This window comes from Letharia lupina, assembly GCF_014066315.1.
Source record: "Letharia lupina isolate WasteWater1 chromosome Unknown contig_25, whole genome shotgun sequence".
Classification (NCBI taxonomy): domain Eukaryota; kingdom Fungi; phylum Ascomycota; class Lecanoromycetes; order Lecanorales; family Parmeliaceae; genus Letharia; species Letharia lupina.
In genome coordinates, this window is record NW_023502994.1 from 132,259 (window position 1) to 153,796 (window position 21,538).

The following is a 21,538-nucleotide window of genomic DNA, read 5'->3' on the forward strand; positions in this document are numbered from 1 at the left end:
TGGATTTTGTACCAACAGTTCCATCTCGTACCAACACGGAGCTAGCACAAGGCATCTGTTACCTCACCAGCTTGCTCGCGCGTCTGACACACGCAAGGACGTTGATGAATGTTGAGATCAACCCTATGTCAAGGGACTTTTGAACATGAGGATCGGTTGGGTCAGATTTGTTTCCCAATAATTCTCTTGCCACATACTTGATGTGCGCTTCCGATGTAGAATAGGCGTGGCTGTCACCTTGAGTTCGTATTTATCCTTTGCAATTGAAATATCAGCAACGTCCGAAAGCTTGCTGCTCAATACTCATGAATACGAACCTTGGGAATTCAAACATCATCTTCTGACCCAAATGCTTGATCCTGACCTTATCGTTCGCTACTGGCTCACTTTGTCGGCCTGCTCCTTCCAGACAAATTTTCAACAGCTCAGTGGGCTTCACTACAGTGGATCCACAAAAACTTGCGCATTCAGCGTGAATCGACGTGTAACGCGAAGTCGATCATGTATGTCGTAGTATTGTAGGTCCTCTCATCTCTGATCGTTGTCTGCTCTTACCCAGCCTAGGAAAAGCTTGACAAGGTAGTCATCAGTACCTAAAGAGACCACGTAGGCAGCCATTTTTGAGATCAGTCCTATGTATATAGAAGGTAAGGTTTTGCATTCGTGAAGTGTAAGACATTCGACAGAGGCTGTGTTCCGGATTACCACTGACGGAAAACAATCGAGGATACTGGTATCGTGAGAAACCATGCGCAAGAGCGAGGCAAGTAGATAGAATGTAGAATGTAGAGGATGTCTAGGAGAGTCACTGTTGCAGGTGAGCTGTCGCCAGTGAATGAAGCCTTTCCATTCTTCTGGAACGAACGAGGTCCTGTGAATAATCCTTTCTGCTGATCAAGAGCCTCGTAACCCAGCCTCTGTTCACCAAGAGAAGAGAAGACTCGAATTATCTGCTTTGATTGATCCTCTACCAAGTGATCTAAAATTGTTGTTGGTGATTCTTGAGGGACATGAGAATGACCAAGGCAGAAATATGAATGGTGGTGCGGAACTTCTTGCCGTCACTCTTGATGCTTGTGGATCTTGGTATGACGATAAGAAGAAAGAAGGTTGGGCTGTGTCGGGACTCAAATGCTCGACTGAGCTGAAGTATAAATCTGCAAGCTTTAGAGGTTTGAGAACGAATATTTGGTATGTGAACTACATCAAACAGAGTACCCCCGAACGTAGGTTTTGGGCTATGTGCAGCCACCTTGGGTTAAACATTAATAGTCAAGGAGCCATAGATACCAAGTGTCCGCTTCAAAGCCCTCACTATGCCTCGCATCTGCAGAAGTGTTGAAAGGTCTCAGAGAACGCTTGTGATAGGTGTAGAATTCGGAGAGGGACACGTGGGATATCAGGGAATAGATGACTGCTAGGGATATCGGGTAGGTAGCTCAGAGGCATAGATGAAGCGGAGAAATTTGACACAGATTTCCCATTCTGTAGCGCTGGCTCCTCGTGATAGACCTCGTGCTGAAGTTGAACCCTGGAAGCTTTGACGAAAGAAATTTTGCCCGTGTCACTGTGACCGCGATAGAAAATCTGAATATGGCAGGAGAGATTCATGGATAGGACTTCTTCGGGTCATCATCAAGGCAGTCCAAAAGAAATGGCAGAGCGTCTGATCAGGGTAATTCACTGAATGAGCCTGAACTCAAAGCAGCTCTTCTGCTTTACGAACAACTTCGTGTTACTGGACCGCAGCATCCTTGAAGGGCAAGGGCTGCTGACGCCTGGCATGAGGCTTGAGTGGATGTTCAGGTTGCAGTCGATGAGTCATGAAAGATCGTGACGACCCATAGCCTACATTGGTTCGAACTCGCTGCTTCCTCGCAACAGCTAGCGATGAGATCAAGCACCACCCTTTCTTCCACCAAAGCAATGAAGGAAAGGATGTGGCACGAGCATATGGACGTCCAAGCCAACACTCTCCGCAGGTATCAATCCTGCGTTGACATTTGTGGGCTCCTCTAGATAAGGTTCCTTCAGTGAGAGCGAGGTCACTTTGTGCTCGAGGCTGTTTTCTCAAAGAGCGATCAGTACCGGTCTCACACAAGTTTTGGCAGGATCAGTGCCCTATAACTTGTCGCTACTTTTAAGCGCTGCCATCATCCCATCTGCATGAGCTTCCAGAGGTACCGACACATGAGAATTGCAAACTTGCCGTCCAGATCGCAAAGGCATGTAAAATGCTTGATCGAGGTTGTTTCTCGGTAGGGGCAAATAAGGTGCACGCGATTCTTGTTTCGACATGATTATTCGAAGAGCGTGTAGACATTGATGAGATGAAAGATTTTAGGGGCAGAGACCAGACATCAATGGTGACACGACGTACGAGTACGTAGATTACTCAGTGAACGGTTCTTTTTTGGTAATGTAAAGGCCTGGTGAGGTGTTACCACACAGCAGCGCGCTAACTTTGTTGAAGTGCATCAGGGGCGTCTTAAAGCACACAGCTTTGCCGAAATCCACGTTCACCAATGTCAGGTATGCTACGTCTTTGCGAGAAGTCTTTCGCTAGCTGAAAACTGATGCGGGAAAGATCTGTGTCACGCTGTTGACTCGGTCAATTTGGTTGGGGGTTTATTGAGTAGACCAAGTGTTGCGCAGGATAAGCTTCTACAATCTGCTCAAAATCCGCAAACCCAAACCGGTGAATTGAACTGCTTCCTTCATTAAACTGTGATACCGCCCGCCGATATACGCCTATCTCGTTTGTACAGAACTCTAGCCTTCGGATGCGATCAGATTTCCATGGTTATCGTGCGCCATTCGTAGTTCAGGAAGTCTATCAGACTAGCGTCACAACAATTCATTCGATGTCCTGAAGGTGTGCGCAAGAAGTCTTCGGCCTTAACATCCAAATGATTTCGAAGGAAAACGGATCGGAGGGCATAATGTCGTTGTTCGATCTGAACGCGGACACTCAGCAGAGCAGAGTTTCTCACACATCTAGATGGCCACGAGCATGGCGCCCATACGCGGCACTGGTGTCGGGGTTTTTTGGAATGGCGAACTGCTGGTATCTTTCCTGACATTCCCGCGGGATCATCTGCGCTGAGAACGGTTTATGCTGACCGCCGTGTTCGCAGGGGCCTGATTATGAGCTTTGGTACCTTTTTCAGGTACTATGACGAGCATCTTCTATCGGGGGCGACAGACACGAGCATCGGCCTGATCGGCGGCGTTCAAGCATTTATGGTGTTGCTGCTCTCGTTCATTGTGGGCCGGCTTCTCGACGCCAAATTCCATAGAATTATTGTGGGAGTTGGAGGGGTTTTGACATGGCTGGGGTATTTCTGTTTGAGCTTCAACAGTCCGCAAGGACCGGAGAGTCAGGGAAGTTATGGATTGATCATCTTGACTCAGAGTATTATAGCTGGGGCTGGCATGAGTTGTTTCTTTACTCACAGTTCCCATTGTGCTATTCAGGTGAGGAAACAGTCAGCTCAAACCCGTACTTTGGAGGCTGACATCCTTGTTGAGTGGTTTCCACAGCATAAATACTTCGCTGTTGGTATCACCTCCGCTGGAGCTGCCGCTGGTATGATGAAAACATCTCCAGTCGCATGCTTTGTCCACTTACCGTTTGGCAGGAGGTCTTGCTTATCCACTGGCGACCACCTATCTCATCACCGAACACGGTTTTCCTGCCGGCATCAGGCTTGTCTCCGCAATCATTGGTGGCGTCTCCGCCATATGCTTCATCTTCGGTGCTTCCAATCCAGCAGCGAAGAGGCGGCCTTTAAAATTAGTAATCAGAATGTCCACCTGGATCGACTTTGAAGCATTCAAGAATCTTCTGTTCCTAGCCTACTCTGTAGGCGTAGGCTTCATGTTCTTGGCTTTCTATCCACTCTTGTTTCATATCACCGAGTGGGCTGAACGTGAGAGATTCAAAGGTATAAAGACCGTGTGGTTCTTGACCATGGTGAACGGGTAGGTCATGAAGCCGAGAGTATCGGCGTGGAAGTTCTGTTCTTACCTGACATTCTACAGATGCAGTGTTATTGGGCGCTTGAGCAGTGCAGCGGTCGCGAGTGCAAGGTATGACTCTCTTTTACCAGGAAAAGAAATATTGATGTATCCCAGGTGGTCCAATCCTGCCATGGTACACGCTATTAGCTGCTTCGCCGCCGCTCTAGTAGTCTTTCTACTATGGCCACTCGCTCAACAAGAAAGCCACGCCATTGCATTCTGCGTCCTATTCGGAGTTCTTGGCGGTTCTTTGTTCGGCTTGCCAGCATCTGGTGTTACTTTCATCATTCCAAAAAAACTTGGTGGCTCACTGGGGGCCTGGACGGGGATTATGTGGGCCTTGAGTTCGGCATTTGCTTTGATTGGGCCACCTATCGTGGGACAACTTGTCAAACGTTATTCCATTGAGTCCGTTGGGTACTGGACAGGGGTGAACCTGCTTGTGGCTGGGATGCTGATATCGATGGCAATATGGATGAAACATTCAGAGGATAAGCGAGAGAGATCCAAAAATGCGGAGCTGAATATGAACACCGATGGCAGTGTTATCTAGCATATTAATCGTTCCTGCGGAGGAGCTCAACATCGGAGAAAATATCATCTCCCTTGCCTTGGACTCTTAGCCCGCAGTCGAGATGCGGAGTTTGATTGAGAGTGAGATGGACGCTACCTGAATCAAGATGGAGCTGTTGTTTCATAGAGGTCTTATTCAAGAAGTTTGTAACGATGAGAAAAGAAAACGCTTTTCCTAGATAGATTAATAGCCCCTTATTAAGAACCGTCCTGAGTAGAGGGGTTTCTGTATTGCATAAGGTAAGGTACGTCTTTAAATCTTAATTCTCCATCTCGGAGGATTAGTGGAGAGCGGCGCGCGGCTAGCTTGGATTGGCGTTCATTAGCGTCGGACATCCTAATGGGGCCCCAAATTCATTGATTGAAATTCATTATTGAACACCAAAACCGATTCTTACAGTGGGATGGATCTGGACCTGTGATCTCACGAGCTTTGAAGAAACTACAACACATCTGCACGTAAGCTCCACGTTGTGAGTATCGTCCTTGCGTTTGCCTAGAAAGAACATTCTTCTGAGACTGTCACTCCTGCCAACACAGGACTCATACCGTTCACACGACTGACGGAAAGCCAATTCTCTTTGAACGGAGAACTATCTCAGCCTCATTTCTTCTTCTAGAGTGAACGGTTCTTTGATTCGAGTGAACAGCATCTGACGCAGATAACAGTTGCGGTTCTTCCGCGACTCCAAACAATTGGCATTAATTCCACCAGCATACAAAACCCTTATCACCTTACACGACACCTAAACCATGGCATTTAAAGGCTCAAGCCGCACCCCTCTGGACGACTCGGAACATGGAGGTGCGCTCTTCACCCTTCCTCGTGAAATTCGAGACGAAATCTATCGACTTCTCGTCAAAGGGCGTCACTGCGTTTTTCTTCCTTCGGAACCTGTACACGGGGATACTTTTACAGACGGGATTGACAAGTTCGACAAACATGACTTGGTCATCCTTCGAATTTCAAAAGCCATCAGCCGCGAAGCACACGAAATACTTTACTCAGAAAGCATCTTCCGGTACGGCATAAACTTCTGGGCGAGCAAGGCACTGGAACCCCCGATTCGGGCAGTAAATGGCATGCAGAAAATGAAGATGTGAGTTGGCGGTCTAGCGCCGTTAAGTGGCAGCTTACCCTCAGACCAGGAGACGCACCCTACATACGAACGTCGTATGGCAGTGATCTGTGAGGCTACCATTGACGGTTTCACGGGAACCCAAATTCTTCACGACACTCTTCACATCCAATCCGGCTTTTTCGAACTGGACATGATTGGACCATTACGAAACTACATTCTCCCAAACATGAGGGCGTTCAACGGATTTCGTAGAATAGTTGTGGAAGTCTTTCTTGAAGATGAATATGACACTGGTATGCAGGAGGTCATAGCAGGGTTCGAGCGGGTCAAACAGGAAATAAAAGACGCAATGGAACCCACCTTGGGTCTGCTACGACTCGCAACATCGAATACCAAATTTACCTTGATGTCCATCCACGCGAGCACGTGCCAGCAATTCTCAGAGCCCAGGCTCAGAAATTGATGCTGGACGCTGACCGGCTGGAGCGAGGCGGTTGAGCGAAGGACACAGGCCGATGGAGTATGCGATGCGGGCGGGTCATCCCTGGCAGTATTCACAAAGAGATTTTCTAGATAGGGATTCTCAAGCCAGGCTTTCGACCAGAATAGCAAATGTAGCTCTGCCACCATGGAGCCTTTCTACCACAAACAGCAGTTGATCGAGAAAGCCATTCGAGACTCGGCCTGCATGATGGAGAACTCGCCGGCCATTTGCCTGAGACGTGAAGTAGACTGAGTAGTAAATACCATTAGGAAGTGGTGCATCGCTCCTCCAAAGAAGAGTTTCACCAATCTCGCTGCCAAGACCGGCTACCAGATTTCTGTACCCGATTGGTGTCAGTTGGACTCGGCAACCAATTTTCTCGCCTATCTTACATATCCCTATTACTTCACATATCCCGTCATGGAAGATCCATCTTTTCATCATCCAATTACTATTCTTTACACTCAAGGGAATATATTGAAGTTTCGGCTGGGTGGATCTCATAGATACACTGCTGTTTGCACTAGGAATGCTGCTTTCGCTTGCAATCGTTTGTCGTTTTGTCACGAATGACGGAAGAATGCCTCTTCGAGGTTCTTGGAAGCCCAGAATCAGCAGAATCAGCTCGACTTGATGGCGCGCCATCGAGCAAAGCTCTACTCAGCCAGCCGGTAAAGGCAGCAGACTGTATTAACTAAATCGGTGAGGATGACGAAGATCTTCGAATTATGGACTTGGGAGAGGCTTTTCTTCAAGAGGCAGTGATCAAAGAGCTCGCCAGGCCTGGCTCCTTGCAAGCGCCAGAGACAGATTTCCCAAGCACTTTTGACCATCGTCTTGATCAATGACGTGCAGGTATAGTGGTGAGAAAGCTCTGCTTAGATTGTTAGAGGAAAATACTAACATATAGCCCTGGCAGATTTATTCGCTCACTCGCGGGGATCAACTTTCAGTACCTGTGATATCTATATGTCCTGATGTAGCAAGACAATCAATTCTCAATGGAGTTAATATTTTCAGAGCTTCGATGTAAGCATAGCACTCAATGCAAAGCTAGACAGTAGAATCTTTCGTAGGGGGAAGAAGACATGTAAACAAGATTACAAGCCTTATAAAGGAGACTTCTCACTGATTGATGGTTTGAATCAAGAGTGTCTGGCAGTACGAGCTGTGTAAAAGACTGCGAATTTCAAAGTGTAGTGTGGAAAAGGGTCTTCGCGGACTCGGGGTCGTGAAATCCGCATCTAGAATCTGGCCCTGATCAAAAACAATTTTAATATAATTATGTATAGGGTAACTTTTCAAATCCAAAGACGCTTTGGCCGAGTGGTTAAGGCGATTGACTAGAATGATCCAAGACTCTAATTGGTGTTTCTGTTATCAATTCCGGTACGTGCGCTTCTTCTCACCGACGCGAATGAAAATTGACAGTGTATCCAATAGTTCGCGGGCGTAGGTTCGAGTCCTACAGGCGTCGACATCATTTATTTTTTGCGCCTTCACTTCACTATTCTTCTTGACACCAGAACTCTTAGTAATTCACATATCTAGTGCAGAATACCAGACAGCCTCTCAATGTTGTCGACAAGCATATGCAACTCCAAGCGAGTGACAAGACATCATCATTTTGTCCAGCTTTTCTACTCAAGAACAAGAAAAGTATAGATACCTGAGTTGGTATGGTCAATGCACCTACGGCTCCGATAACGACTTGCTTGACCAATAGACAAGTTGACCCAAGCACGATCTGAACCACAGCTTGGCGAGGGGTAGAGGATAATGCGGGGAAGCTTTACTTTGGCTCCGCAGGTGCGAACGAGCAGCATATTTGCACATGAATGCAGCTCTATTTCTTTTGGCAGTAGAGATCTAGATATAGGCAGAAAACACCAAGGTCTGCGCAAGCCCGCTACTTCTGAGTTTCCCAAAGAGCGCTCCAATATCTGCCAATATGTCCAATTTCCCATCCCTTCAGCCGGCGATGACCGTCCTCGTATATCTCCGTTTCACATCATCTTCCACACCCTGCTCTGTACAGAACCCCATTTAATGACAGTATCCAGGTTACCCTAGGCGACATCTCCCCAGTCGGTCTGTCTAGATCCTTGTCGATTCACCCCACGCTCTTCAACTAACATTCATGTCCAGGTTCGGCCTCTAGGGGCACCCCTCTAGCCATCGCTGTACGTCCCACTCCTCTCAATTTTGCTATTCTTAACAGCCCCAGGCGATGGTCGATGGCTCCGTCAAGTCCGAGCCCGGCTTTACCCCAGCCATTGATGCCGCTTGGGTCGGCCAAGGTGCAGATTATATCCATAACGACCCCAGCGGGAAACAGATGCGGTTGAACGCGCATGCTGTTGTCAAGTAAGGCTCCAAGTCTCTTTTCAGGAAGGACTGCCTCATCCTGATAAGCTCCGTTGCTGATGTGTCCCAGAGACAAGAGCGGTGCTCTGGTATATCTTTCTTACAGCGGCGTCGTAGATATAACGCCTGAGGTAGGATTGGTATTGGGTGGTAGCCCGGACGCGAAGACGACAGCGTTTGGTAACTCTTGTAAGTGTTGGATAAGCCCTGCACCCTAGCCATTCCCTTCTCCTAGCTTCGCCCCCTTGGTGTTGAGTTCTTTCCAATTCCAACTGAATAACCTGATCGTCAACCTAGTCATCGAGATGAAATTCGAGACCGGAGACGAGAATCTGAAAGGTCTTGAGACCGGAGTCTTTGTAGGGGCGGGCCGCTTTGTCGCTGAGAAGGGAAAGCCAATTGTAGTGGAGTACAAGATTAGTAAGGCTATAAAGGGTAATTGATGGCGATCCAAGTTGTGGATTTGGCGCAGACGATGTCCATATTCCATTCGCCAACGTCATAGATTGATGCGGTTCGAACATTTTCGTATGAATACAACCGAGACAGGCGGCGGTTCATCCAACTCGTTCGTCCACGATCTTCTGTTATCTGCCCCATCCTGCAAGGATATTCTTGAACGTCCCTCGTCTCCGCCCTCTTACCCACTGCATAATCCGTTCAGACCTCGCCCTGCTGCTCCTCGCCCATCGTCTCCACCGTGTGCTGCTCCATCCCCAAAATCTTGCAAACCCCCATCCAGCACATATCAATAACGCCGTTCCCAGCACCGCGACTACCACGCTGAGGAACGTCCTCGTACTGACTTTGCATCCCAGCTCATTCCCTCTCAGCTCCCATCTTTCATCATTCAGCGAGCAGATATCCGGATCATAGATAGGCGTGAGTAGAGGCCAGGTCGCAGGGTTGGGAACGCAGGTAGAGGACTAATTATCGAAAAACACCATTAGAAGACGCAACCAGAGTGTATTGGCAGACGTACGATAGCACACCAGCTGCAATGGTACTGCGAATGGAGGCAGGAATAGCAATCCTGAAGCCGCCAGCAGTAGGGGAGGAGATAAGCTGGATCGCGCTCTCGATCGTGGGGTATGGCGGTCTCATTCAAGATGAGGAGGGTCTTCTGGTCATCGACTGGCGTATTCATGACATGACGAACGATACGTACCTCCAGATCAGAGAAAAAGAATGCCCCGTATCCCACGCTCGAGTGAATTTGAAGGCCGCCAAGTGAGGAAGGTCAGCCGAGCGACGCCCTTCTCCCCTCCACCTCCAGTCTCTCAGCCATCAGACGTTTGTCGAAAGAAAGCCTCTCTACCTATGGACCAAGTACACGTATCAGTTGCCGTGACCCTGTTCTCGCATTTTTTTGCGATTTTCGGAAAATCCTCCTGATCGTCTGGGCGCTGCTGCAAGTGCTGCACTCACCAACACAAAGGCAGCTCCGAAAACGCACCCACCATTGTTACTGCAACTGCCCCACGAAGTCTGCCTCCGAATCTACCTCTACCTGGTCTATGCTCGCTATAGCATGTACCACTGGCACTGCGGGTTTCCGCTTTGACCAAGCAGACTCCGCCTCGTTTGTCACCAGATAGCCTTTGAAGTCGACACCTTCGCCCTGGCCCAAGAAATTGATGACTGACAGGGCTGCGAAGCCATGTTAAGAGGCAGGTTGAACATTCAGCATCACGCCACTTACTGGTCTCTTCACGAGGCTTGACCGGAAGAGCTTGTTGTACCATACTCAAGAAGGATGAAGTAATCACCCCAAAGCTCTCCGAGAGCCTATTCTATGTGGAGTACTAGATCATATGGCTACAAATATGGGGTGGTTGGGACCCCACTCTCGCTCCGGTGTTATCTGCACGATGTGCTGAGCGACTAGAAAGGAGGGGGAAGAATAGCCCATGGATACTTCGAAGCCAAATCATACTGTAAGAGGCGGATCAATTTGCGGATTCTACTATACAAGGAATGGCCCATGACATCGAAGGAGGGGAAGGCGCTCTATGAGCGGCAGGAAAGACAATGGTGAAGAGTTGTGGAAGGCTTCTCGACGAGGTTGCAATATTCACGGCCTTCGTCACACTCAACCTCCTTGTCTAATCTGCGACGTTATTCGATCTTCAGCTGTTCTCTCCTCCACTTGAATCGTTAGCACCTGGTCCTCTTGGTTCCCTTGCTGCGAGCTGCTTGGACCTGCTATCTCCCAACTACGTGTAGGTTGAAGCGCATCGTATAGCAGGCGCCATCCGACTTGCGACCCGGTCTCTGTCAACCTTTGTAAGTTTCTGACCGCTGGACCCTTATGCTCTCAAGCGCAGGGTCGCGTCGTGGGTTTTTTGACCGCATGATGTCTGCATCTAGAGTTGCATTTCTTTTTTTGCGTTGTTCATCCCTAAGAATTATTAGAAACCAAGAACATGCATGAGACGCAAAGCATGATTTCTCGTCTCCTTTCCTCCTTCGCGGTTGTATCTTCCATCTCGGCATTCGTATTGGACAACCCGCTACAGCTCCTGCAGGCATCAGCCGGTGTTAACAATACAACCATCATCACCACCACCAACAATAAGAACATCCTCCCACTCTTCTCCCTCCCTCCAAGTCCAAATCCAAGCTCGAATTTTCCCATCACCAGCCTCGTCTCCTACGTCTGCAACGGCGACGCCTTCGGCCACGACCTTAACGTCGACTCCTGCACCGACGCCATCCGTTTCCTCGGCGTCAATACAACCCAGCTCAGCTTCGGCATGCGCAATACAGGCGCCTTCGACATCGGCCTGCCGCAGAGGTACATCAGCTCAGATGGGAAATGCGCGATAGAACCGACACTGGAACCAGATAAGGAGCTTGCGAGGGCCAGCGCGGAGGATGTGGCCGTGGCGGCGTTTGTGGTGGTGAGGAATTGTGCGGCGAAGCAGGGGGGAAAAGGGGGGATTGCGAAGGATATTGGTGCGTCGGGTCTGTTTCCGTGGCTTGTTTTTTCCCTGTCTTCTGTCCTTCTCCCTCCTCCCTCCTTCCACTTCCATACATACCGTATATCTGCGACAGCAGTCTTGCAACGTGATGTGATGCGATGTGACGCCAATAGCATACTTCCGTCCACTCTCTGACACCCGAAAGCTCCAGGCGGCGACGACAACCTGCGCATCGTGGTGTCCAAATACGATCCCGCCCACGTGCGCTGCTACGGCAAGATGCGCCGACCACAGGTGCAGGTGTCGTGTCAGGGGATATTGGATTCGATGCGGACGAGTAACGAGAATGTCTATTTCGGTCCGCGGGGTGATCCGTTGACGAATGTGGGGTTGCCGTTTTCGTTGTTTTCGGGTTAGTGAGATGGCTGTTCATTTTCTGACTTCATCTTTATTCTGTTTTCATTGAGGGAGAGCCACAAACATAGAAGTCTGAACACCAACCCACCTACATCGAACAACCATCCCATCACTTATTCATTGAAGGAAGGAAGGGGGGAGGAAGGGAGTACGCACCGCTTCGCTGACACATATCCCGTGACGGCTCCAGACGACCACAAATGCAAAATGACCATCCGCACCACGGGCGAGGGCGCCGGGTTCACCGACACGTGGTCTTGGGGCAAGTTCTGGGAGGTCGGGGTCGCGTTGGCGGGCATATGTGTCAGGGAGAGCAAGGAGGGCGTGCAGACTCAACTTGGTGAGTCACGTACTCTGTGTGTGGAGTGGGGGTGTGCCGCGGGGAGGGGTTTGCATGTGTAAAATGCAGGGCTAATGCTAATTTGTCATGTGGATAGGCGATAGTGGGTATTTGTACATGGAAGTAGGAGGACCGCAGGGCGGGTTGGAGGGGAATGGGAGAGGGAGTTGAGAGCGTGACTACGCGTGTGTAGTGTTTGTGTGTGGAAGTAGCAGGAGCTGAAAGGGGGGGGGGTGTGATGTTTCGAGGCACAAGCATGCGCCATCCATTGACAGCTAGCTAGACGTACGTCTTGAAAGGAGAAAAGAGAAGGGTAAGAAGAAAGAAAGCATGCTCGAACAGCACCAATACCAATGCCCCTAAGACGAGACAATCGAGGTGTACATGCATACATACAACCTACCTACTCACCTACCAGATGTTCAACATTACATACCTACATACACACCTTCCTTCCCTTCCATCAATCGCAACAATGAAACCTCGACTCTTCACCAAGTTCAATCACACAGCGTTCCAACCCATATACATAATGCACAACATCCCCAACGCGCACCATCCATCCATCCATCCATCAACCGTCTCGCTAGTAAACATGAAAAGTGAGTGAGTAAGTAAGAGAGTGAGAGAGTGAGTAAGTAAGAAAGTGAGTGAGCAGGGGGATTCTTGAGAATCTCGAGACGAGACGGATGGACGTGTGTGGTTGGTTGCGTATGTGCACTGAACCGGACTGGACTGGGGCTACGTATGTTGCGGACGCTGGAGGCCATTGATGCTTTGGTGTTGGATGGGGATGTGATGTGATGTGATGGGATGGATGGAGGCGATTTTGGGGTGGGGAGGGGGGGGGGGTCTAGGGCTGTATTTTATGATACATAGAAGGGAGAGAGACGGAAGTGGAGAAAGGAAAGAAAGAAAGATCCGCCTAAGGTATCCCAACCACCCAACTCCCTAGTCTTTCCATCCAAACTCAAGCCTCCTTTCCAAAACGCATCCCTCACCTACTCTACTCTCCGACGCCCACTCTTCCGCAGCCCGACAACGTGAACCGCCTCCACATCTTCGAACCATCCGTGCTACATCGCCTCCCCAGGGATCCTACCGACGAATATCAGAGCTCACGACACTCACCTCTTCCGCGCCGCCCTACGATCAAGACCGATGGCGGAGCGTTGCTGCGATAAAGACAGCGATGATGATCCCATCTGCAAGTGTGTGAGAGGCGAAGGGGAGCACGTGCAGAGCTGTGGGAGCGTGACCGACGGGCTCCGGAGTTGGGGGACTGGGGAGGCAGGCGTTGTTCTGAGACGAGTGCGGCGGTGGCGCGTGCATGTTGTAGATGGGGTGGCTTTTTGCAGTAGGCGGCATTTTAGCGTGTTCATGATTCCTTTCGAATGCTTGGCGTTAGAGATGTCCAGCGCACCCCCATAGATTCGAATTATCGATTTCAGAACCACAGGTCGGATTTTGATAAATCTAGCGACGTTGGAGTCGTAAGAATGTTAAATACAATTGATGTGTATGAAATTTCTAGATTTGAACTACTACTTTGTAAGTATCTAGAAATTAAGAAAAAAGAGACATCATCGGTTACGCTGCTCGAGAAATCTTCATTTTGTCCTTGACTCTATAGATTTTATCTACATCAACGGCGTTAAGGTCGCCGCGATAAGAAGTCTGACTATTTGATAGAAAGTTTCACAATCCAGTTATGGCTGTGAAGTTGGTAATCTGAATCCATGTGGTGCGTAGGAATTTCTGATGCCAAGCATTCGAAAGGATTATGGATACGCTAAGGTTGTTGTGTTACATTTCTCTCCTTTCGATGGCAGTATGTACGGAAAAGCTTGAAAGTGGTGTTGTCGTGAGGCTTGCGTCAGGGTATCATATCACGTGTGACCTAACGGCCTTTGGTATCTGAATGGGGGAAGACATGGACGCTTTCTGCGCGGATGGAGGGGAGGAACTTCGGATGGGGCGAGTTGGGGAACTGTCTTCGATTCAAGGTGCGACAAAGCTCCCGCCTACTCACTTACCGTCCTATCGTCCCCATAGCCTCAAGGCTACTTTTAATATCATGAAGCTTCGACCTACCTCAAGATTCTCCTTTTTCAACCTCGGCGCTAAGACCCTCGCGGTTCCGGTCGTGTTTGGCGAGATAGATCAAATCGTACTCGCAGACAATGGCATGGGACGAAAGTGTTTTTCGAGAGACGACCGAGACTGCCGTTGTGGGCTTTTCTTACAGATGCCGAGGTGTGCAGCGAAGGAATGCAACCGCCAGAGACTTGGAGATAGAAAGGGGAAGGAAAGATTTTGTGGAGAAGGTGATTCTTGAATGGCGACGTCGCTCATCTGGCACAACGCTACGAATAGTAGAGGGTGCGGCAACGAGAGATGGGGCCAGGAAGCGGAATCATGTGATCAGAGAAGCTGAAGCCGGAGAGCGATTCTTGCTGAAGGGGAAAAATGTGGCTTGAAGTCATCGGTTTCGAACGCCAGCAATAGCATCACTTATTCCTGGTTTCTCAAACTCCCAATGTATCACAAGCCGCCTTGATATCAAGCCGTATGAACTCATGAACTCGGTAAGATAGCTAGACCCTCCAGATCAAGTAATGACGTTGGTAAGAATCTCGAGGGTGTACTCGTAGCTAAAAATGCCAGAATGACATCGTGTTCGAAGTATTCCAAGATGACAGCGTCTGCACGCAGCCAAGCAAATACATTTGATAGGAATGTGCAGGGTCGTTATTGGATGTATCTTTAACTTCTTGGCACCCTGTGTCTTTTGTTCGATGTATACCTTATTATCGTTGTCCTCTAAGGAGGCAGAATCTGAAACGGTATCAAAGGCGGCGCGTACTTTAAATACCCGTTTCCACCACCTTAGCGCCTGCACTAAGCCCCAATGCAGCCATGGCTGCCAACCGGCGCTGCCAATCCGTGTCGCACCTGTTGGAGCGAGTCTTTGTTGCCGGCATATGAGTGGGTGCTGCGGAGTCGAAAGGAGTGGATTCTTACGGCATGGGCATGACAATGACGGTTTCAGATGATGCCTGCAGCGGGTTAGGATTGCGAGAGAGTCATGGACGAACGCGGGCTTGGAGTTGGGTTCGTGCCACCACCAACGTGAGGAGCAGCAGTGGGTACAACTACAAGTTGGATGGACCTGCTGTGCCCATTTTGCCCCGCAAGTCATTATCACTTCTTCTGCTGGCCTGTTCCTCCGTCCTCGTTCTGATCTTGCGTCGTCAATTGCGTCCTCGGTACGGATTCACGGAGTTTCAAGCATTGCCAATATAATCCAGAATCGCAGGACGATACAACCATCACTGCCAAACCCACCCAGTCACTCATATAATATCCTCACCAGCACGACGACAGACACCCTGACCGTCACCATCACCCTCACTCTCAATCGAAGACCCCACCCAACAAACAAGCAAACAATCAACCAACCATGCGCACCGCACTCCTCACCTCCCTCCTCCTTACCCTCCTCGCACCGCTCCTCATCCTCGCCGCCCCCGCTCCCGTCGCCATCCCCGAACCCAACGACGTCCTCGTCCCCAAAGGCGCCACGCTCAACGCAAGGAGCATTCCCGAACTGCTGGCGCTCAAACGGGCGAATGAGAGGAGGCGGCTGAGTAGCAAGGAGATGGCAGGGGAGTTTCGGAGAGCGGAGACGTAATCCGTGGCGGTGGAGGGAAGGGGGGACAAGGGAGAGGGATGGGAAGGATGGGTGGAGAGCTAGTGGGGCTGGGCCGGGATGTGGTGATGAGGAGGAGATGATGTTGACGAGGTGGTGGTGGGATAAGGGACCTTGATATGATTTGGGTAATGATATATCGTTCTTTTACGGTGGAAGGTGTTTGGGGCTGGATATAACAGGTGCTTTGTATCTCTTTCTTCGGGGCGTCAAGGGTAGAGGTCAGTCGCTTGATAATGTATAAGCCGTGGCACTCTCTTAAGCAACAATCCATTGGAAGGAGAAGAAGATTTCAAAGCAAATACCGCTCGTCTGTGCTTGGATTTCCGCTGCTTGTCTGCCACTATCAAATACGCATGCGCACTCGAGACCTCGTCATAACTCTGACTTTACTCACAGCCTTCCCCATATTCGAGATAACGCCCCCCGCTCTCGGCTTCTCGAGTCGTACGCATCCATACTCTCATCAAACGTCGTGAGCAAAGAAAGTCGCCCCGTCTCGTTGACTCGTCAACGGGATCGGTACATACACATCTACAGTGCCTGCGATAATCGGGAACAAGCATCGCCAGCAACATCGGCTCCGATTAGCTTCGCCCGTCGTGGATTGCGAAAGATTGCGCTTTGAGACAGAGTACCTTTTGCCTTTGCCATTGCTACGGCTAAGAAAAGAAGCTTGGCTACGACCCAGGTGAGAGAGTTTGAGCACGTCAAACCGGAGCAGCTGGGACTGTTCCCCACAGAATGGGAGAATATATATATATATATATATATATCAAAGGGTCTGTATAGAATATTGCAAATTTCCAAATCCTTCCTATGTGACCGCTCAACCTCCTTCGTCTTCAAAACAAAACTATTTTACAATGACACTCCACATCCACATCCTCATCTCCCCCCATCGCACAACCATCCAATTCGCCTGGGACTGAACCCATCACCCGCATCATTCACACCCTACTCCCAAACCTCGGGATCCCAGCAGAAAACCAAATCCCCCATCCACGATGGACGCACCCTCGCGCCCCGCCTCCGGCAGAACCAAGCACGTACTCCTCCCCGAAGAAGAAGAAGACATAGAAGCGCAGCCCGCAGCCTCCCCCAACGACCGCTACCGTTACGGCCTCTTGGGCTTCCTGCAACGAAGGAGAGGGGGCGGTAGCGGAGGCGAGGAAGGAAGCAGACGGTCATCCTCCGGGTTCTCCCGTCCCCCGCTCGCTCCGTCCGGGTCTTCTTCGAATTCCGGTACGTAACACGAGTCGGAAAAGTCCAGCGGCCGAAGTCGCACGGCCAAGGTCACAATCTCCTCCGTCGTCTTCGTCTCCGTCGCGCAATCCCGCGGCCTTGGAGCAGCGAAGCTAAACCCCCCGAGAACCTCAATCGCTGACTCGTCTTCAGGAACGCCATCATGGTCCCGGAAGGAACCCGCGGCGCCCAAATCCGGGTCGGGGACAGGAGGCAAGACACCCAGCAAACCGCAATCGCCAGCTCCTCCCAAAGCGCCAAAGTCACCCAAGCCCCCCAAGTCCAACCCCGGACCGAAGCCACCGAAAGGTACGCCACCCCACCAAAACCCCGCCGGCCATGTCCCCCACACCGGCGGCGACCACTCCCACCCCGCCCCCACCCTCCCCTGCACCCACCCGCACGGTCTAAACCGCCTCCGGTGCGAAAAAGCCGACGCGGTCATCGGGACCCTCTTCGCCATCATCGGGCTCATGCTATCCCCCCTCCTGCTCTACCTCCTCATCACGAAGTGCCGACAACAACGACGACGACGGCGGCGAAGTAAACGGAGCGGTCACGACAACGACGCCGAAGACGGGCTGGAATTAACCCGCGACCCCACCGCGGCACGAACGCCGGACTCGTCTCCCGCCCTCGCTCCGTCCGACACCGCCCGCCCATCCCCACCCCCACCGGCCTACGGGCCCCGGTCCCGGAGCCCGGGCCGCGGGGGCAAGGCATCGCGTTCGACACGGAGCGCGAGGAGGAGCCTGTCGTCGGGTGGGGTGCGGACGGCGGTGCCGGGGCAGATGCTGCGGGATCGTGTCGCGGTTGTTGATGTGTCCGCGGGGTCGGGGTCGGGGTCGGGGTCGGGGATGGAGGGTTCTGAATCTGAATGTGAGCGGTGGTACGAGGCTGAGGAGGGAATGTCATCATCATCTGATTGTGACGCTCGTGGCGATGATGGGGATGGGGAAGGGGGAGGGGGGTACTGTATCCACAACGATGATGATGACGATGATGATGAGGGAGAGGGGGACAGCAGCACGCGTGATCAAGATCTCGACCAACAATCCTCCAACCCAACCCCTCCCCAAACCGCCTCTCCACCCCCACCCGCATCTCAAGATCCCAGCCCCGTCTCCAGCGCATCCGCTCCCACACCCAGCGACGAGGCCGACGACTACTCACACAGTTAGCCGATCCAGCCCCCCGGTATGTGACTGCGGAGTCTGAAACGGGATTGGTTGAACGGTGGCTATACATTGGCTGAAAGCCAAGCAAGCAGGGACTGGATGGAGCGAGGTCTGGCGACGAAAAAGAAAGAGAAAGGAACGCGCGATAAGGATGGATGGATGGATGGATATGCAGCGGTTTCTGCGAGGGAAGGGTTGGAGGTATCTTGACGGGAAGGGGATCGTGGGGGTTAGAGTGAATGCAATGCAATGCAATGGGAAGAATTCAGTGGTGTTTCAGAGAGATGATCGAATCGATGAGAAATTGACCGAAAAGCACCGGATGCGAGACTCTGAGAATTTCTGCGGGACGCGCAGTAGTTGGTGTCCCATCATGGAATGTCGGACGCGTGTCTCTGATGCCTTGCACTCTGAAGCACCACAGGACCGTGATTTTGAGTATCTTGCCAACCTTCTGACTTCTCTAAGAGGTTTGAAAAGCTTCCACCCATCTCGGAACGCCTACCATTATATGAACGCCGTTTCCAATGCTTGGACGATGACCCCCATGCTTTCGTCCTATGACGCCTCCTTGTATCCGACGCCAAACTCTCGCAATTGACCCTGCCATTTCATTTCCTATACCTCCTGTCCAAACTGATCATGGAGCTCGTCATCATCCCGTGTGCCAATAAAAGCACGGTTGACAAAGGTGAACCAAACCTTGTTGATGGCCTTCCGGTGCTTGTGTTTCTTGCCGTGCTTCTTATGCTTTTTCTTCGATGCAGCGAGCTCATGGTCGCCGCAAGCTACCATGTCCACGTCGGCATCCGTGGCATCTGAGTCTTCACCATCGATATCTTCAATACGATCGCTCTTTGGGGGCTTGTACTGCCCGATCCGTCCCGCCAGATTAACGTAACTCCTCACGGTCAGATCCTTCAATCCGAAGACTGAGTCATTCCGGGTATCATATTCGATCTCGTACTTGAACTTGTTGTGATGTCTCAACTTGTCCTTATGCGGTATTTTCCCACGGTGTTTGCCATTATGCCATCCTTCCTCGCCGACAACCTGATCTTGCCCAAAGTCGTCGTTGATGCGGGTGAGGTTCGCAAAGTACTGCTTGTAACCAAGCAACGATAGGGTTTGAGGGGAGTATGCAGGTCCAGGAGGCGCCGACTTGGAGGGTGGTTTGGGGATGGTGAGTTTAGGCTTCCTCGTCTTCTTTTTCTTGCCTCTTTCCTTATCGCTTTTCTTTTTCTCGATCTCTATTGAGTCCTCCTCGGCTTCATCTTCTATGAAGCAGTGAGCTTCCTCAGCTTCCTGCAGGGTCATCTTCTCATGGCAGTTTGCGCGCGCGACTGGAAGGTTCTCGAGGCCCGAAATATTATATTCAATAACCCTCAACGTAGGAAAGTAATTTGGGACAACACTCGGCGAGACTAAACTGACGCTGTAGCGTTCAGCCCACTGTCCGCCAATCTTCTCCAGATATTTCTCTTCCTTCGTCATCTTGTGCTTCTTCCTTTTGTTGATGCTTTCGAATAGGTCGTAGAAGTAGCCAGAGCCAGAGCTTGATTTTGATTTTGATTTTGATTTTGATTTTGATTTTGATCTTGATTTCGTCTTTGGGGCGTCTGGTATCTGGGACCACCCCGCGCGCAGCTCCGTCAAGTAATCGGTATTTGATTGAACAGTCAGTTCGTCATCAAGAGCGGTTCGTGAAATAGATTCCCTCTTTCCTCTCAACGCTTTGTTGCTGATGTCCTTGTAGTCCTGAAGCAAGAAGTGATCGATGTTCATGTGCCCATATAGTGACCCGACGATCACATCTCGGTATTGCTGTAGCCAAAGGGTGTATTTCTGCCAGCAAGTCTCGTCCCACAGCAGCTTTGCTTCTGTCCTTGCTGGCGGTACGTGTCCCATCAGAAGAGCCTTCATGCCTCTGTTGCGCACGAATTGTAGCTGGATCCTGAGCCACTCCATCTGCTGGTAACCTGGCTCAGATCTATCGGCGCATCCGTCCACTGCAGTGTTGTGTTCAAATAAGTACATGGTGTTGAGGCTGAAGACCGCAAGATGGTTGGGTATGACTTCGACGGAAAACCATCCTCCAGTTGAGAAACCATGTCTTTGCTCTTCTGGTATGAACTTCCTCCACACACTCAGATACTTCTGCGTCCACTTGTTGGGCCCAGGCTGCATGATGTTGTGGGGCATAATGTCGTTGTTCCCAAAGTTCGGAACGATCGGTATAGTGAGGTCGTTCTTAGGGTCCGTATCATCCTCCTTGCCAAAGACTTCCTCGAACTTGTTTACCAGCAGCTTGTTCGTTGATATAATCTCCTGCTCTGTTCTCGGTATTTCCTCGTCCGAATCATGGCGTGAAGAGTCTCCCGTCCAAATGACGAAGTCGATCGTGTCTTTCAGGTGGTCGTTTATCCATTTGAAAGTAGCGTTGACTAGGGTTGTGGGGGAGTCGCAGTCTGTAGTCTCGGCGCCGAAGACTCCAGCAGGTCCATTGCCTCGATGGCAGGCTGCGTCTGCCTCGGTGGAGGAGTGGATTTCGTAGAATGGATCCGGGTGGAAGTCTAGGCACACATCAGTACCCCGATACCTGCAGTAGACCGGACGCCGTTCTGATTTAGGAAGCTCTTGTACCTGTGATGTGTAGAAATCTTCCGTGCAGGCCCTTCTCCTTGACCAAGTCTTGCGAGGGCGCCCTTGGTATTTCGTCCAGAGACTCCGCTATCAAAGGTTGTTGTTCCGTAGGAAGTGCGATGCCATATCTCAGAAAGAGTGCAAATGCCAGCCAGTGAAGAAACATTTTAAGGAATGAAGAGCCGATTGCTCGGCGAATTGCAACTATTAAAGGAGAGACAAAGGTGGCACCATCAGAGCAGACCTATAGCCTCAGCGACACAACGGCCGTCACAGCCTCCGGCCGACGGACGAAGGATTGTGGATGACTGCTGCTGCTGACTGCTGAGTAGCAGCTAAAATCCGGACTGCTATTCTTGTAGAGTCGTAAGTCGAGGACAGACCTATTGGAGGGAGGACAGCAGGGATGATGGCGGGGAAGCAGGCTCGGCAGGTACGATTGTCCTCTGGTTCGACTTGGATCTTTTCTTCAAATGTGACGGCGAAGGAATGTTGAAGATACTCCAAAGAGAGCGAAGAAGTTATTTCGTCTGTATATCATCAGATGGAA

General features: G+C 50.7%; 7 protein-coding genes across 7 annotated transcripts; 5 read left to right on the forward strand and 2 right to left on the reverse strand.

Annotated features, from left to right (window-relative positions):
- Window positions 1-3,808: 3,808 nt before the first annotated feature.
- On the forward strand, window positions 3,809-4,576 carry HO133_006559 (uncharacterized protein; the record flags this gene model as incomplete). The annotated part of the gene is made up of 3 exons (XM_037297457.1): window positions 3,809-3,984; window positions 4,045-4,092; window positions 4,138-4,576. 3 exons carry the CDS (start codon window positions 3,809-3,811, stop codon window positions 4,574-4,576), a joined length of 663 nt encoding a protein of 220 aa, XP_037147167.1.
- A 773-nt stretch (window positions 4,577-5,349) lies between these two features.
- Window positions 5,350-6,141, forward strand: HO133_006560 (uncharacterized protein; the record flags this gene model as incomplete). The annotated part of the gene is made up of 2 exons (XM_037297458.1): window positions 5,350-5,696; window positions 5,730-6,141. 2 exons carry the CDS (start codon window positions 5,350-5,352, stop codon window positions 6,139-6,141), a joined length of 759 nt encoding a protein of 252 aa, XP_037147168.1.
- Window positions 6,142-8,113: 1,972 nt separating this feature from the next.
- Window positions 8,114-8,972, forward strand: HO133_006561 (uncharacterized protein; the record flags this gene model as incomplete). Its single annotated transcript, XM_037297459.1, has 6 exons — window positions 8,114-8,155; window positions 8,226-8,253; window positions 8,311-8,345; window positions 8,390-8,529; window positions 8,600-8,718; window positions 8,827-8,972. The coding sequence occupies 6 exons, from the start codon at window positions 8,114-8,116 to the stop codon at window positions 8,970-8,972; spliced, it is 510 nt and encodes a 169-aa protein (XP_037147169.1).
- A 1,022-nt stretch (window positions 8,973-9,994) lies between these two features.
- Window positions 9,995-10,274, reverse strand: HO133_006562 (uncharacterized protein; the record flags this gene model as incomplete). The annotated part of the gene is made up of 2 exons (XM_037297460.1): window positions 9,995-10,179; window positions 10,232-10,274. The coding sequence occupies 2 exons, from the start codon at window positions 10,272-10,274 to the stop codon at window positions 9,995-9,997; spliced, it is 228 nt and encodes a 75-aa protein (XP_037147170.1).
- A 699-nt stretch (window positions 10,275-10,973) lies between these two features.
- HO133_006563 (uncharacterized protein) lies at window positions 10,974-11,870 on the forward strand (the record flags this gene model as incomplete). The annotated part of the gene is made up of 2 exons (XM_037297461.1): window positions 10,974-11,487; window positions 11,665-11,870. The coding sequence occupies 2 exons, from the start codon at window positions 10,974-10,976 to the stop codon at window positions 11,868-11,870; spliced, it is 720 nt and encodes a 239-aa protein (XP_037147171.1).
- Window positions 11,871-16,929: 5,059 nt separating this feature from the next.
- On the forward strand, window positions 16,930-18,348 carry HO133_006564 (uncharacterized protein; the record flags this gene model as incomplete). Its single annotated transcript, XM_037297462.1, has 2 exons — window positions 16,930-17,167; window positions 17,321-18,348. 2 exons carry the CDS (start codon window positions 16,930-16,932, stop codon window positions 18,346-18,348), a joined length of 1,266 nt encoding a protein of 421 aa, XP_037147172.1.
- A 615-nt stretch (window positions 18,349-18,963) lies between these two features.
- On the reverse strand, window positions 18,964-21,154 carry HO133_006565 (uncharacterized protein; the record flags this gene model as incomplete). Its single annotated transcript, XM_037297463.1, has 2 exons — window positions 18,964-20,918; window positions 20,989-21,154. 2 exons carry the CDS (start codon window positions 21,152-21,154, stop codon window positions 18,964-18,966), a joined length of 2,121 nt encoding a protein of 706 aa, XP_037147173.1.
- Window positions 21,155-21,538: the final 384 nt, after the last annotated feature.